This window comes from Oncorhynchus masou, chromosome 23 (genome assembly GCF_036934945.1).
Source record: "Oncorhynchus masou masou isolate Uvic2021 chromosome 23, UVic_Omas_1.1, whole genome shotgun sequence".
NCBI lineage: Eukaryota > Metazoa > Chordata > Actinopteri > Salmoniformes > Salmonidae > Oncorhynchus > Oncorhynchus masou.
Window position 1 is genome coordinate 8,508,304 of NC_088234.1, and position 16,795 is coordinate 8,525,098.

At 40.7% G+C, this 16,795-nt stretch overlaps 1 protein-coding gene across 1 annotated transcript in view; it reads left to right on the forward strand.

Annotated features, from left to right (window-relative positions):
- LOC135510243 (oocyte zinc finger protein XlCOF6-like) overlaps window positions 1-7,491 on the forward strand; it is a 42,189-nt gene extending 34,698 nt beyond the window's left edge. Inside the window, exon 4 of the mRNA XM_064931041.1 lies at window positions 1,373-7,491. Within this exon, the coding sequence (XP_064787113.1) occupies window positions 1,373-3,153 (1,781 nt within the window). The 3' untranslated portion in view covers window positions 3,154-7,491. The remainder of the gene's footprint in view (window positions 1-1,372) is intronic.
- The last annotated feature ends 9,304 nt before the right edge of the window (window positions 7,492-16,795 follow it).

Consider the following 16,795-nt stretch of genomic DNA (forward strand, 5'->3'; position numbering starts at 1 on the left):
TGATTCTATCCATTCCTTCTGGTTAGTTCTAGTCAGCTGATTCTATCCATTCCTTCTGGTTAGTTCCAGTCAGCTGATTCTATCCATTCCTTCTGGTTAGTTCCAGTCAGCTGATTCTATCCATTCCTTCTGGTTAGTTCTCGTCAGGCAACTTAGTTTCCCATTCAGAGGACCCCCCACTTTCCCTTAGTTCTTACAGGTCAAGGTCAGCAGCTGAGGATGTTAGGATGCCTGTTGGGTGTGGTCCGGAGACGGACTAGGCACTCCGTTCAGAAGTTGGAGAATATTGCACTTTTCAAAACACCTGAAACCCATTTTTTTCCTACAATCTAGAGCCATCATTATTATGCCTAATTCTATGTAAAAAAAAAATATGTTCATTTTTCTGCATATCTCTTGAACTGTGTTGTATCCTCCTGACTGGTCTTCTTTTTTTGTAAAGAAACTAAATATACTTATCTGCTAAAAATCTTATTTAGTACATTTTGTATTTGCTTGCTTTTCTAAAGTCTACTAACCTCGTCAGCAGGCATTCCAGCTAAGATAGTTAAGACAAGCTAGCTACTCTAACTAACTTGATTGATAGCCTGAAATGGCTTCTGGGTAGCCAGTTATGAGGTTGGGAGAAGAGCTCAAACCAACTTCAGAAAATTGCTAGGTGTCTAGAAGTATCGTGTAGTATTACAGAGAAACAACAACAACAAAACCTTTAAAAAAAAAAAAACTTTTATCCATACAGTACCAGTCAAAGGTTTTAGAACACCTACTCATTCAAGGCTTTTTCTTTATTTTTACTATTTTCTACATTGTAGAATAATAGTGACGACATCAAAACTATGAAATAACACTTATGGAATCATGTAATAACCAAAAAGCATATTTGAGGTTCTTCAAAGTAGCCACCCTTTGCCTTGATGAGAGCTTTGCACACTCTTGGCATTCTCTCAACCAGCTTCACCTGGAATGCTTTTCCAACAGTCTCTTGGCATGTTAATCCACCACCTATATGGCTTGTGTGAAGGAAAGCAAATACCTAGCTAGCTATCTGCACTCAGGCTGTATAGATCATAGCGATCCATGCTAATGAAGCAAATAGCTAGCTAGCTATCTGCACTAAGGCTATATAGATCATAGAGATCCATGCTAATGAAGCAAATACCAAGCTAGCTGTCTGCACTCAGGCTGTATAGATCATAGCGATCCATGCTAATGAAGCAAATAGCTAGCTCGCTGTCTGCACTAAGGCTATATAGATCATAGAGATCCATGCTAAGGAAGAACATTGAAATTGAATGTCATAGAGATCTATAATTCATGAGTGATTCCAAATTATTTTATAAATAACCTCTGCTCCTCCTCTCCTTCTCTCCAGACTGCCTGCAGCTCTCTGTCTCTGAAGAGGAGGTTCCCCCTGAGCAGGAGTGGAGCCCCAGTCTGGGACAGAAGGACCCAGAGACCAAACAGATTAAAGAGGAACAGGAGGAAGTCTGGACCAGTCAGGAGGAAGAGCAGCTTCAAGGGCTCTTTGATACCAAAGACTCCATATTCACTCCTTCCTGTGTGAAAAGTGAATGTGATCAGGAGGACCCACTTCAGTCCTTGACTCTTCCCCAAACCCAGACTGTGGAGAACAGAGAGAGTCACTCTAAACCAGTGGATCTCAAACCTTTTGTCACTGTGACCCACATTAAGGGTCTCAACATTCCCTGTGACCCTCCAGATAATCAAAACTTTGCCTCCAGATACAGTTCAGCTGTAAATAGCGACACAGTAGGACTTGACAGCAGTCCACCATTGGATCCCAGTCCACCATTGGATCCCAGCCCACCATTGGATCCCAGCCCACCATTGGATCCCAGCCCACCATTGGATCCCAGTCCACCATTGGATCCCAGTCCACCATTGGATCTCAGCCCATTATTGGAGAAACACTGTTCCAAACCCAACACCACGTCTAGAAAAACTTACCACTGCCGTGACTGTGGAGAAACATTTGCTCTGAAAGCTGACCTGCAGAGACATGTGACTCTCACCAAGAAGAGACTCAGTGAATGCAGCTTCGGCAATAAACACTACAACTCCACCTGTAAACTGAAGGCCCATGTCCAACTCTGTCACAGTGGGAAACCTTGTACCTGTCCAGTTTGTGGCAAGACCTTCAAATACAAAGGAGGTCTCCCCAGGCACATGAGGATTCACAAAGGAGAGAAACCATTTAGCTGTGGTGACTGTGGGAAAAGCTTCAATCAGAAGGGAAACCTAACTGAACATGTATTGATTCACACAGGAGAGAAACCTTTTAGCTGTGGTGACTGCGGGAAAAGCTTTGGGCTCAAGCGGTACCTAACCATGCATAAACTGACTCACACAGGAGAGAAACCGTTTAGCTGTGGAGACTGCGGGAAAAGCTTTAATCGCAAGGCTGTCTTAACTATGCATATACGTACTCACACAGGAGAGAAACCATTTATCTGTGGTGACTGTGGGAAAAGCTTCCGGCATAAGGGCTGCCTTAAGATACATGTACTGACTCACACAGCAGAGAAACGATTTAGCTGTGGAGACTGTGGGAAAAGCTTCAATAAGAGGGGGAACCTAAAAGTGCATATACGGACTCACACTGGAGAGAAATCTTTTAGCTGTGGAGACTGTGGGAAAAGCTTCAATACGAGGGGGAACCTAACCAGACATGCACGGACTCACACCAGAGATAATTCCTTTCGCTGTGGTGACTGTGGGGAAAGCTTCAATGAGAAGGGGCACCTAAATGAACATATACGAACTCACACAGGAGAGAAACGATTTATCTGTGGTGACTGTGGGAAAAGCTTTAAGCATAAGGGGTGCCTTAAAATACATATATTGTCTCACGCAGGAGAGAAACCGTATAGGTGTGGTGACTGTGGCGAAAGCTTCAATGAGAAGGGGCACCTAAATGAACATATACAGACTCACACAGGAGAGAAACCTTATAGCTGTGGTGACTGTGGGGAAAGCTTCAATCAGAAGGTGGACCTAAAGAGGAATATACGGATTCACACAGGAGAGAAATCACATGGCTGCTCAGTCTGTGGTAAAGGATTCATTCAGAAGTCTCATCTGCTGAGGCATGTGGATAAAGTCCACAAAGGAAGAAAACAGGACAGAAACTGAAAGAGGAAAGAACATTAGGACAAAGAGATTGTTTGTCAGGTATGTGAATAAAAAGGCAGGGTGTGGACAAATCTCTCAGGAAGCAACAGCGATATGGCCCTCATCAAATATGCAGACGACATGGCTCTGGTTGCCTGCCTGGAGGTCAAGTCCATCTCCAGCTACTCCCAGTTCATTGACTGCCTCTTGACGTGGTTTGACCGTAGCTTTCTTGACCTCAACGTCACCAGGAATAAAAGACTGTTCCTTGGCGGAAAGAAAGCTGGGAAATGGAAGCCCTTCTCTCGAGCTTGTCACCATGGAAGGACGTGGAGCAAGTCACACATTTTAAATACTTGGGGACAATTTTCAACCACAACCTTAGCTTCTAGTAAAACACTAACCTCATCTACAAAAAGGCAATGCCGTTTCTTTCCCTAGTTAAGATAGTATGACATTTTAATGCAAGCAAACTCACACTGATCGTGTTACACAAATACCAGATTGAGTGTTCTCAATTACAATTCTGGTACCTCTCAGTGATTTTAAATTTTTTGTTTCATTCTGACATTTCAGTCTGACATATAACATTTGTTTCATTCTGACATGTAAATGTGTCATGTTATTTACTTTTCTGCTCTTGTGCACACCAGTATCTCTATTTGCACATCATCATCTGCTCATTTATCACTCCAGTGTTCATCTGCTCAATTGTAACTATTCGCTCCTATGGCCTATTTATTGCCTCCCTCCTCAAGCCTTTTGCACACACTGCATATAGACTTTCTTTTTTCTACTGTGTCATTGACTTGACTTTTTTCAAACAATCATCTTTATTTAATATCGATTAATTATTGCAATAATGAAGCTGGTCGACCCCACACTCTGGACTGTGTTGCCTCGAGCTTAACTTCAATATTTATTGTGTTTCCTTCTGACATGTAAATGTTTAATGTGTTCCATTCTGACCTTTCATTCTGACATGTAAATGTTTAATGTGTTCCATTCTGACGTTTCATTCTGACATGTACATGTTTAATGTGTTTCATTCTGACATGTAAATATTGAATGTGTTTCATTCTGACATGTACAGTGGGGAGAACAAGTATTTGATGCACTGCCGATTTTGCAGGTTTTCCTACTTACAAAGCATGTAGAGGCCTGTAATATTTATCATAGGTACACTTCAACTGTGAGAGATGCTTCACGATTGGGATGGTGTTCTTGGGGTTGTACTCATCCTTCTTCTTCCTCCAAACACAGCGAGTGGAGTTTAGACCAAAAAGCTCTATTTTTGTCTCATCAGACCACATGACCTTCTCCCATTCCTCCTCTGGATCATCCAGATGGTCATTGGCAAACTTCAGACGGGCCTGGACATGAGCTGACTTGAGCAGGGGGACCTTGCGTGTGCTGCAGGATTTTAATCCATGACGGCGTAGTGTGTTACTAATGGTTTTCTTTGAGACTGTGGTCCCAACTCTCTTCAGGTCATTGACCAGGTCCTGCCATGTAGTTCTGGGCTGATCCCTCACCTTCCTCATGATCATTGATGCCCCACGAGGTGAGATCTTGCATGGGGCCCCAGACTGAGGGTGATTGACCGTCATCTTAAACTTCTTCCATTTTCTAATAATTGTGCCAACAGTTGTTGCCTTCTCACCAAGCTGCTTGCCTATTGTCCTGTAGCCCATCCCAGCCTTGTGCAGGTCTACAATTTTATCCCTGATGCCCTTACACAGCTCTCTGGTCTTGGCCATTGTGGAGAGGTTGGAGTCTGTTTGATTGAGTGTGTGGACAGGTGTCTTTTATACAGGTAACGAGTTCAAACAGGTGCAGTTAATACAGGTAATGAGTGGAGAACAGTGGAACAGTCTCTCTTAACCACTAGACTACGGTCTTGTCTCTCTGAACCACTAGACTACGGTCTTGTCTCTCTTAACCACTAGACTACGGTCTTGTCTCTCTGAACCACTAGACTACGGTCTTGTCTCTCTTAACCACTAGACTACGGTCTTGTCTCTCTTAACCACTAGACTACGGTCTTGTCTCTCTTAACCACTAGACTATGGTCTTGTCTCTCTTAACCACTATACTATGGTCTTGTCTCTCTTAACCACTAGACTACGGTCTTGCCTCTCTTAACCACTAGACTACGGTCTTGTCTCAACCACTAGACTACGGTCTTGTCTCTCTTAACCACTAGACTACGGTCTTGTCTCTCTTAACCACTAGACTACGGTCTTGTCTCTCTTAACCACTAGACTACGGTCTTGTCTCTCTTAACCACTAGACTACGGTCTTGTCTCTCTTAACCACTAGACTACGGTCTTGTCTCTCTTAACCACTAGACTACGGTCTTGTCTCTCTTAACCACTAGACTACAGTCTTGTCTCTCTTAACCACTAGACTACGGTCTTGTCTCTCTGAACCACTAGACTACGGTCTTGTCTCTCTGAACCACTAGACTACGGTCTTGTCTCTCTGAACCACTAGACTACGGTCTTGTCTCTCTGAACCACTAGACTACCTAGCACCTGTTGGAGGAAAGTATTGTAAGAAACTCATAGGTCTCCCCCCCTGTTCAAAGTCTCTTGATGTTTTCACGTCATTAGAAACAGGATTTTCCGGTCATCTGTTTTGGTAATTTCTCTCGGGGTGATGAGAGAATTGTGTTATTTATACATTGAACATGAATACTTTCCAGAAAATAGCTCCGTCCATCTGTCCAAGACTATTTCTCATCCATCTTCATCTAATGCTGCTCATTCATGATAGTGTTTGAATGTTTTTGGAAAGTAATGATCTACAGTCAACTTCTGATAAGTGAACGACAGTGTTTTTCTAGTCCCAATTCAATAACATTCTTTGTAAAAAAATCTGATAATCGCATTTTCTAGTTTAGTGCACACTGTCACATCAGTCCCAAGCCAGTTATCAGGAGTCCCCTGTGTTACAATGTATTTTCCTTTATTGGGCTCCCGAGTGGCGCAGGGGTCTATGGCACTGCATCTCTGTGCTTGTGGCGTCACTACAGACACCCTGATTTGAATCCAGGCTGTATCACAACCGGCCGTGATTGGGAGTCACATGGGGTGGCGCACAATTGGCCCAGCGTCATCTAGTTTTGGCCGTCATTGTAAATAAGAAATGTGTTCTTGACTGACTTGCCTAGTTAAATAAAGGTTAAATAAATTAAAAATGACAAAAAATGAATTCAGTTCATGCCAGAAATGATTCTCCTAGATCCCCCTATTACTTGCTGTAACTGTTTCCCCTCATGTAGTTCCATCTATTCCATAATTACTGGTCTGGACCTTGTAGTAAAACCCCTGATTATATAAATATATTTACATAATAAAAATAGATATACTTTCCAGAAAAAATCTTGAATTTGTCCAATAGTTTTTTTTAAATGTCATTTTAATCAAACGTTGCTCATTCATCATGTTGATTTAATATTGTATGGAATAATGATAAACTGTTGACTCCTGAGGATGAATTGATTCGCCAAGATCATCCTTCACTGTTTGTCTATGTAGTTTTCGTTTCCCTTTGCTACTGGTCTGTAGGCTGCCTTGCGCAGAAAACCTCCATCCAGCTGGCAGCGCTGTTGTGCGGTTCAGGGCACTCAGCCCACGAGAATAAATGATTTTCCAAAAATTCCTTGACAAGAACACGGAAGTAAGATTGGAGACAATGGTTGTCACTAGTTACCACAGCCACAAAGTACGAATTGGCTATATCGTAAAAACCTAAGAAAACTCCAATGTGCATGTTGGTCCTAATTTAAAGGTTAGGCATACGTTTAACTGTGGGGTGAGGTTTAAAATCAGATTTTAGGAAGAGAAATTGTAGAAACAGACGTCGCTATTACTTTGTGGCTGTGGTAACTAGTAACGATCCATTGTTGTTGTAAATCTAGACCACAGCAAAGATGTTCTACTAAGATAGAATTGAATTGAATAGATCACATCCTGTCGTTTCCAATGGGGAGGCAAGTGAGCCGAGTAGGTGGGATCAAGTGTTGAGCTATCCCTCCAGTGGTGTGGGTGCTGTGTTTTGGCAAAGTGGGTGGGGTTATATCCTTCCACTTTGGCCCTGTCCGGGGGTGTCCTCGGATGGGGCTATAGTGTCTCCTGACCCCTCCTGTCTCAGCCTCCAGTATTTATGCTGCAGTAGTTTATGTGTCGGAGGGCTAGGGTCAGTTTGTTATATCTGGAGTACTTCTCCTGTCCTATCCGGTGTCCTGTGTGAATTTAAGTATGCTCTCTCTAATTCTCTCTTTCTTTCTCTCTCTCGGAGGACCTGAGCCCTAGGACCATGCCTCAGGACTACCTGACATGATGACTCCTTGTTGTCCCCAGTCCACCTGGCCGTGCTGCTGCTCCAGTTTCAACTGTTCTGCCTGTGATTATTATTATTTGACCATGCTGGTCATTTATGACCATTTGAACATCTTGGCCATGTTCTGTTATAATCTCCACCCGGCACAGCCAGAAGAGGACTGGCCACCCCACATAGCCTGGTTCCTCTCTAGGTTTCTTCCTAGGCTTTGGCCTTTCTAGGGAGTTTTTCCTAGCCACCTTGCTTCTACACCTGCATTGCTTGCTGTTTGGGGTTTTAGGCTAGGTTTCTGTACAGCACTTTGAGATATCAGCTGATGTACGAAGGGCTATATAAATACATTTGATTTGATTTTTTATTTAGATGGGTTTTTCAAAGTTGCGTTTATTATAATAATATTTAATAATAATAATTTTTAATAATTAATTTATTACAATTTTTAGAAAAGGCTGTTGCGCAGCAACTCACTGCCTTCCTGAAGACAAACAATGTATACGAAATGCTTCAGTCTGGTTTTAGACCCCATCATTGCACTGAGACAGCACTTGTGAAGGTGGTAAATGACATTTTAATGGCATCGGACCGAGGCTCTGCATCTGTCCTCGTGCTCCTAGACCTTAGTGCTGCTTTTGATACCATCGATCACCACATTCTTTTGGAGAGATTGGAAACCCAAATTGGTCTACACAGACAAGTTCTGGCCTGGTTTAGATCTTATCTGTCGGAAAGATATCAGTTTGTCTCTGTGAATGGTTTGTCCTCTGACAAATCAACTGTAAATGTCGGTGTTCCTCAAGGTTCCGTTTTAGGACCACTATTGTTTTCACTATATATTTTACCTCTTGGGGATGTCATTCGAAAATATAATGTTAACTTTCACTGCTATGCAGATGACACACAGCTGTACATTTCAATGAAACATGGTGAAGCCCCAAAATTGCCCTTGCTAGAAGAATGTGTTTCAGACATAAGGAAGTGGATGGCTGCAAACTTTCTACTTTTAAACTCGGACAAAACAGAGATGCTTGTTCTAGGTCCCAAGAAACAAAGAGATCTTCTGTTGAATTTGACAATTAATATTAATGGTTGTACAGTCGTCTCAAATAAAATTGTGAAGGACCTCGGTGTTACTCTGGACCCTGACCTCTCTTTTGAAGAACATATCAAGACCATTTCAAGGACAGCTTTTTTTCCATCTACGTAACATTGCAAAAATCAGAAACTTTCTGTCCAAAAATGATGCAGAAAAATTAATCCATGCTTTTGTCACTCCTAGGTTAGACTACTGCAATGCTCTACTTTCCGGCTACCCGGATAAAGCACTAAATAAACTTAAGTTAGTGCTAAATACGGCTGCTAGAATCCTGACTAGAACCAAAACATTTGATTATAATACTCCAGTGCTAGCCTCCCTACACTGGCTTCCTGTCAAAGCAAGGGCTGATTTCAAGGTTTTACTGCTAACCTACAAAGCATTACTCTAATTCTCTCTTTCTTTCTCTCTCTCGGAGGACCTGAGCCCTAGGACCATGCCTCAGGACTACCTGACATGATGACTCCTTGCTGTCCCCAGTCCACCTGGCCGTGCTGCTGCTCCAGTTTCAACTGTTCTGCCTTATTATTATTCGACCATACTGGTCACTTATGAACATTTGAACATCTTGGCCATGTTCTGTTATAATCTCTACCCGGCACAGCCAGAAGAGGACTGGCCACCCCACATAGCCTGGTTCCTCTCTAGGTTTCTTCTTAGGTTTTGGCCTTTCTAGGGAGTTCTTCCTAACCACCGTGCTTCTACACCTGCATTGCTTGCTGTTTGGGGTTTTAGGCTGGGTTTCTGTACAGCACTTTGAGATATCAGCTGATGTACGTAGGGCTATATAAATAAATTTGATTTGATGATTTGATTGGTCTATCAGAGATGTCAGTCAGATGGCTTAGTGACGTCAATAAAATACATCGTCATCATGTTCAAATTGAAATGTAGATTTGGAGAAAATACTTTTATTAACTAACCTTAAGTAACTTTTCGTTGTTGACACTTTTATAATGCCACCAAGATCGAAAAGTAAGTTATAAATATATATGTTTTAATGTTTATACACGTTATATAAATTAGATATTAAAACGTTGTAGTGGGCGTTAACTGTTTAATACATGTTAAAATGTCACATGGGCAAGAAGAGCAATAGTAACGTTGGTTAGGTTGATATATAGACTTATATATTTATCGGCTAGCTAACGTTACAGTAGCGCAAATAATCGGATTATGCACTTGTCCGAAAAATAGCAGAGTAACTAGCTAGTTTTGCGAGGACCAAGGTGCAGCGTTGTACGTGTTCATATTATTTATTTGAAACTGAACATTAAATACAAAAATAACAAAAGGAATAACCGAAACAGTTCTGAAAGGTTAAACAGAAATTAACTACCCACAAAACCCATATGGGAAAAAGCTACCTAAGTATGGTTCTCAACGATAGAGACAAAGATAGACAGCTGCCTCTGATTGAGAACCACACCCGCCAAACAACAAAGAAATGCAAAATATAGAGAAATGAACATTGACTAGGTTGGGCATTCTCACCCTGGCCTAACCAAAATAGAGAATGAAAGCCCTCTCTATGGCCAGGGCGTGACACCCACAAGGAATTTGGCACATGGGTGGTTTTATTTGGGCCCCAAAGTTGAGGCAATTTAAAATTGGAGTCCAGACACCAAAAGAAAAGGACGAGCTTGTGAAACACTTCAGTTTTCGCTGTGCTATGTTTTTTTTTTTATTATCTTCATCATTTAGGGGCAGCAGGGTAGCCTAGTGGTTAGAGCGTTGGACTAGTAACCGAAAGGTTGCAAGTTCAAACCCCCGAGCTGACAAGGTACAAATCTGTCATTCTGCCCCTGAACAGGCAGTTAACCCACTGTTCCTAGGCCGTCATTGAAAATAAGAATTTGTTCTTAACTGACTTGCCTAGTAAAAATAAAAATGTATTTATTTATTTTTCTATTAGGGGGTAGGCATGCTGGACATGGCCTTCCAGGATACAATCAAAGGCACTTGATCTAAGTAAGGTGACTTTTAGTCCTTTACACAATGCCAGAGACTGCTAAGATTTTTTTTATCAAGTATGTCCTCCATTTTTGATATTCCAATCTCTAAGATGACAACGTACTTGGTTTTGGAGGTTTTTAGTCTCGCGGCATGCTTACTTTGCATTTGCCTGTTGTGCTTTTGGTCAGCATCTTTTCCAGGAGCTGTATTCTCTTATTAAAGTACCATCTGTGTGAGACTAACTTTGTGATATTTTTTGTTTCAATGTGTCTGCAATCAATCACTGTGGGTGCATTATTATTATTATACTATTGACTTTCAATTGGATGATGGCCTCCTCCTTGCATGACACCTGTGCTTACATGCTGCTTCCTTTGTCACCTGAGTCTCCTCCGGTTTGCTCATGAGGAAGCTTCCTGCCACCTCTGTCACCTGACAGACCAACTCCTGCAGACTCCTTGAACTAAATTCAGCATCTGCTGCTTCCTCTGCTGGAGTTGGGTGTAGAAGGAAGGAGAGGAGCACTCCTTCACTCTCTTGTTCTGTCTTTCTCACCTAAAACTCCTACATCTGCTTCCCTGGCCACTCCTTCACTCTCTTGTTCTGTCTTTCTCACCTAAAACTCCTACATCTGCTTCCCTGGCCTCTCCTTCAAAAAATAGCCAATTCAAGACTTCAAACCTGTTGATATAAAACAACAACAATGCATCTTTAGTTGCTACCAACTTTGTGCTCGTCTTCTTTTTGTACTACGCCGTTCATCTGTTGCAGATTGAGGGGGTGGATTCATGCAATGTATTCTGGTAGGTGCTGCCTCGGAGGACAGTGTCTTCCGTGAACCCTGTCGAAAGACAGTTTTACCAGAAAAGTATCATGACTGAAATGCATTTTTATTGACAAAGATGGTCAATAATCTGAATAAAGTGCTCCTCGCACACAGCGTAACCCACTCTCTTCAGGTCCTCAAAGGACTTCTGCAGCCTGATGTTTCTCAGCCACATCTTCCTCCTGAGTCATTACAAAAGTGTGTAAGTATTAATCTCAAATTATTCTTTGTAAATTCAGCTGGATGTTGGGCTATGCTTAGTCTCCTGTTTTATAGTTCATTTAGTAGTGTAGTGGTTGCTATAACATCTGTGGTGGTATATTGTAGTTTGTAGATAATAGTTTATGGTTATGTCCTCTATCTCTGTTTTTCACCCTGATTGTTTTTTAATAGGGTTCATTTAAATAGACCTACACTTTATCCTGTCCTATGAAACATCATAATAAAGACCCAGACTTTATCCTATGAAACATCAGAATAAAGACCCAGACTTTATCCTGTCCTATGAAACATCACAATAAAGACCTACACTTTATCCTATGAAACATTACAATAAAGACCCAGACTTTATCCTGTGAAACATCATAATAAAGACCCAGACTTTATCCTATGAAACATTACAATAAAGACCCAGACTTTATCCTATGCAACATCATAATAAAGACCCACACTTTATCCTATGAAACATTACAATAAAGACCCAGACTTTATCCTGTGAAACATCATAATAAAGACCCAGACTTTATCCTATGAAACATTACAATAAAGACCCAGACTTTATCCTATGAAACATTACAATAAAGACCCAGACTTTATCCTGTGAAACATCATAATAAAGACCCAGACTTTATCCCATGAAACATTACAATAAAGACCCAGACTTTATCCTGTGAAACATCATAATAAAGACCCAGACTTTATCCTATGCAACATCATAATAAAGACCCAGACTTTATCCTATGAAACATCAGAATAAAGACCCAGACTTTATCCTATGCAACATCATAATAAAGACCCAGACTTTATCCTATGCAACATCAGAATAAAGACCTACACTTTATCCTATGAAACATCAGAATAAAGACCCAGACTTTATCCTATGAAACATCAGAATAAAGACCCAGACTTTATCCTGTCCTATGAAACATCACAATAAAGACCTACACTTTATCCTATGAAACATTACAATAAAGACCCAGACTTTATCCTGTGAAACATCATAATAAAGACCCAGACTTTATCCTATGAAACATTACAATAAAGACCCAGACTTTATCCTATGAAACATTACAATAAAGACCCAGACTTTATCCTGTGAAACATCATAATAAAGACCCAGACTTTATCCTATGAAACATTACAATAAAGACCCAGACTTTATCCTATGAAACATTACAATAAAGACCCAGACTTTATCCTGTGAAACATCATAATAAAGACCCAGACTTTATCCTATGAAACATTACAATAAAGACCCAGACTTTATCCTATGAAACATTACAATAAAGACCCAGACTTTATCCTGTGAAACATCATAATAAAGACCCAGACTTTATCCCATGAAACATTACAATAAAGACCCAGACTTTATCCTGTGAAACATCATAATAAAGACCCAGACTTTATCCTATGCAACATCATAATAAAGACCCAGACTTTATCCTATGAAACATCAGAATAAAGACCCAGACTTTATCCTATGCAACATCATAATAAAGACCCAGACTTTATCCTATGAAACATCAGAATAAAGACCCAGACTTTATCCTATGCAACATCAGAATAAAGACCTACACTTTATCCTGTGAAACATCAGAATAAAGACCCAGACTTTATCCTGTCCTATGAAACATCACAATAAAGACCTACACTTTATCCTGTCCTATGAAACATCAGAATAAAGACCCACACTTTATCCTGTCCTATGTGACTGGAACGAATTGCAAAAATCGCTGAAGTTGGAGACCTTTATCTCCCTCTCCAACTTCAAACATCAGCTATCTGAGCAGCTAACCGATCGCTGCAGCTGTACATAATCTATTGGTAAATAGCCCACCCATTTTCACCTACCTCATCCCCACAGTTTTTATTTATTTACTTTTCTGCTCTTTTGCACACCAATATCTCTACCTGTACATGACCATTTATCAATCCAGTGTTAATCTGCAATATTGTAATTATTCGCCTACCTCCTCATGCTTTTTGCACACATTGTATATAGACTCCCCTTTTTTTCTACTGTGTTATTGACTTGTTAATTGTTTACTTCATGTGTAACTCTGTGTTGTCTGTTCACACTGCTATGCTTTATCTTGGCCAGGTCGCAGTTGTAAATGAGAACTTGTTCTCAACTAGCCTACCTGGTTAAATAAAGGTGAAATTTAATAAAAAATAAAAAAATAAGTTCAAACCCCCGAGCTGACAAGGTACAAATCTGTCATTCTGCCCCTGAACAGGCAGTTAACCCACTGTTCCTAGACCAGTTAACACACTGTTCCTAGGCCGTCATTGAAAATAAGAATTGGTTCTTAACTGACTTGCCTAGTAAAAATATTAAGTATTCTTACTTAATCTGATCACAGGGCAACATAACATAAGTCGTTGCCTATACAATGTTTTACAGACATCTACCATCATTTTAAGAGGTACGGGTTAATACGACTCGATAAATTACTTTGCAATGACCCAGTGTCACAAATGATGGCTTCTATCGATTGTGCAGCATACCCCGGGATGGTCTTGGATGCAATACGGCTGGCACATTGGTAAACTAACTATCACAGATAGATGAGATAGATATATCACTGCATGTATAAATGTGAAACATCCGCTTGGCGTTTCCTCTCACTACCATATTTGGGGTTACACTGTGCTAAACCCGGCTATAGATTTGTTTCATTACTGGTAGCTAGCATGTTTTTATCTATCAGTGATCCTTGCTTTGGCGATTGATCCGATGGGTAGTCATGGATACAGCACACTACTGATTACACAGACAACGACGTGCCTCATCGTGCCATAATTACTCCAAATGCATCTTCTCGTTATTTATTACATACCTTTCAACATCTGTTGGAAGCTGGAACAAGGATTTTCCTCTCCTCCATTTTTACAATAAACAAAGTATTTTATTGATGACGTATGTTTCTTATCGTGAAAAAAAAAAGTTGATTCACAGAAGGAGTACTGGTAGTGGGAAAACTTGCAAAGAAATCGATTTCTAGCTATTTATTATTAAGCTAAGTCGTTTTTTTTGTTGTGAATTAGCTAGTCAGCTAGATATTTACTTGGGACAAGCTAGCTACCGCGAAGAAGAGGATGAAGACCATTTGTGGTCTATCTTATTATGCACTATCTAGTGCACTCGTCCTAAAAAAGTAATCTCTACAAACAATTGGGTAAGTCAAAGTCTACCAAACGTAGTGCACTCTGTTTGTTGTAGATTCTAGTTTTGGAAACGGAAAACTGTACGGAGATCAAATGTTCCTTTTATGAGAAAATGTGCAGAATGTCGGACAAAATCCATCTAGCTGAATCTTCTCCCACTGTCGTCCACTGGGCTTCCTCTCACTACCATATTTGGAGGAAACGCCAACCGGATGTCTCCAGTGAAATATCTGCCTCATCTATTCAATTCAATTCAAGGGGCTTTATTGGCATGGGTAACATGTGTTAACATTGCCAAAGCAAGTAAGGTAGATAATATATAAAGTGAAATAAACAATAAAAATTAACAGTAGACATCACACATACAGAAGTTTCAAAACAATAAAGACATTACAAATGTCATATTATATATATATATACAGTGTTTTTACAATGTACAAATGGTAAAGGACACAAGATAAAATAAATAAGCATAGATATGGGTTGTATTTACAATGGTGAGTGTTCTTCACTGGTTGCCCTTTTCTCGTGGCAACAGGTCACAAATCTTGCTGCTCTGATGGCACACTGTGGAATTTCACCCAGTAGATATGGGAGTTTTTCAAAATTGAAATTTTTTTTCGAATTCTTTGTGGATCTGTGTAATCTGAGGGAAATATGTCTCTCTAATATGGTCATACATTGGGCAGGAGGTTAGGAAGTGCAGCTCAGTTTCCAACTCATTTTGTGGGCAGTGAGCACATAGCCTGTCTTCTCTTGAGAGCCATGTCTGCCTACGGCGGCCTTTCTCAATAGCAAGGCTATGCTCGCTGAGTCTGTAGATAGTCAAAGCTTTCCTTAATTTTGGGTCAGTCACAGTGGTCAGGTATTCTGCCGCTGTGTACTCTCTGTGTAGGGCCAAATAACATTCTAGTTTGCTCTGTTTTTTTGTTAATTCTTTCCAATGTGTCAAGTAATTATCTTTTTGTTTTCTCATGATTTGGTTGGGTCTAATTGTGCTGCTGTCATGGGGCTCTGTAGGGTGTGTTTGTGAACAGAGCCCCAGGACCAGCTTGCTTAGGGGACTCTTCTCCAGGTTCATCTCTCTGTAGGTGATGGCTTTGTTGTGGAAGGTTTGGGAATCGCTTCCTTTTAGGTGGTTATAGAATTTAACAGCTCTTTTCTGGATTTTGATAATTAGTGGGTATCGGCCTAATTCTGCTCTGCATGCATTATTTGGTGTTCTACGTTGTACATGGAGGATATTTTTGCAGAATTCTGCGTGCAGAGTCTCAATTTGGTGTTTGTCCCATTTTGTGAAGTCTTGGTTGGTGAGCGGACCCCAGACCTCACAACCATAAAGGGCAATGGGCTCTATGACTGATTCAAGTATTTTTAGCCAAATCCTAATTGGTATGTTGAAATTTATGTTCCTATTGATGGCATAGAATGCCCTTCTTGCCTTGTCTCTCAGATCGTTCACAGCTTTGTGGAAGTTACCTGTGGCGCTGATGTTTAGGCCAAGGTATGTATAGTTTTTTGTGTGCTCTAGGGCAACAGTGTCTAGATGGAATTTGTATTTGTGGTCCTGGTGACTGGACCTTTTTTGGAACACCATTATTTTGGTCTTACTGAGATTTACTGTCAGGGCCCAGGTCTGACAGAATCTGTGCATAAGATCTAGGTGCTTCCATCTATCTGTGACCACCGTCGTTTCCAGTCATTTCCAATATGAGGAAATTAATCATAGTGGGAAGAACAACCACGAGCTAGTGAGATCCTATTGGTGCGTTATAGCATTATTTGCATATTTCCGATAGGGAACGCCTACTCTGAAGTTTGTGTATGCAATACCTCAATTCGCCCATTCACTCCTTCTAAACAACAGATTTTTTTTTAAACGTTGAGTAAAAAACATAAGGTAAAGTCTAGAAAACTTAGTCCATTCTCTTCATAACATATTTTAATTTTGGTAACGGAACGCTATTTAGCGCGCACCACCGCTAACTAAGCTAGCCGTTTCACATCCGTTACACAGGCACCAACGGGGACATCAGCTGGGACATAGCTGCAGG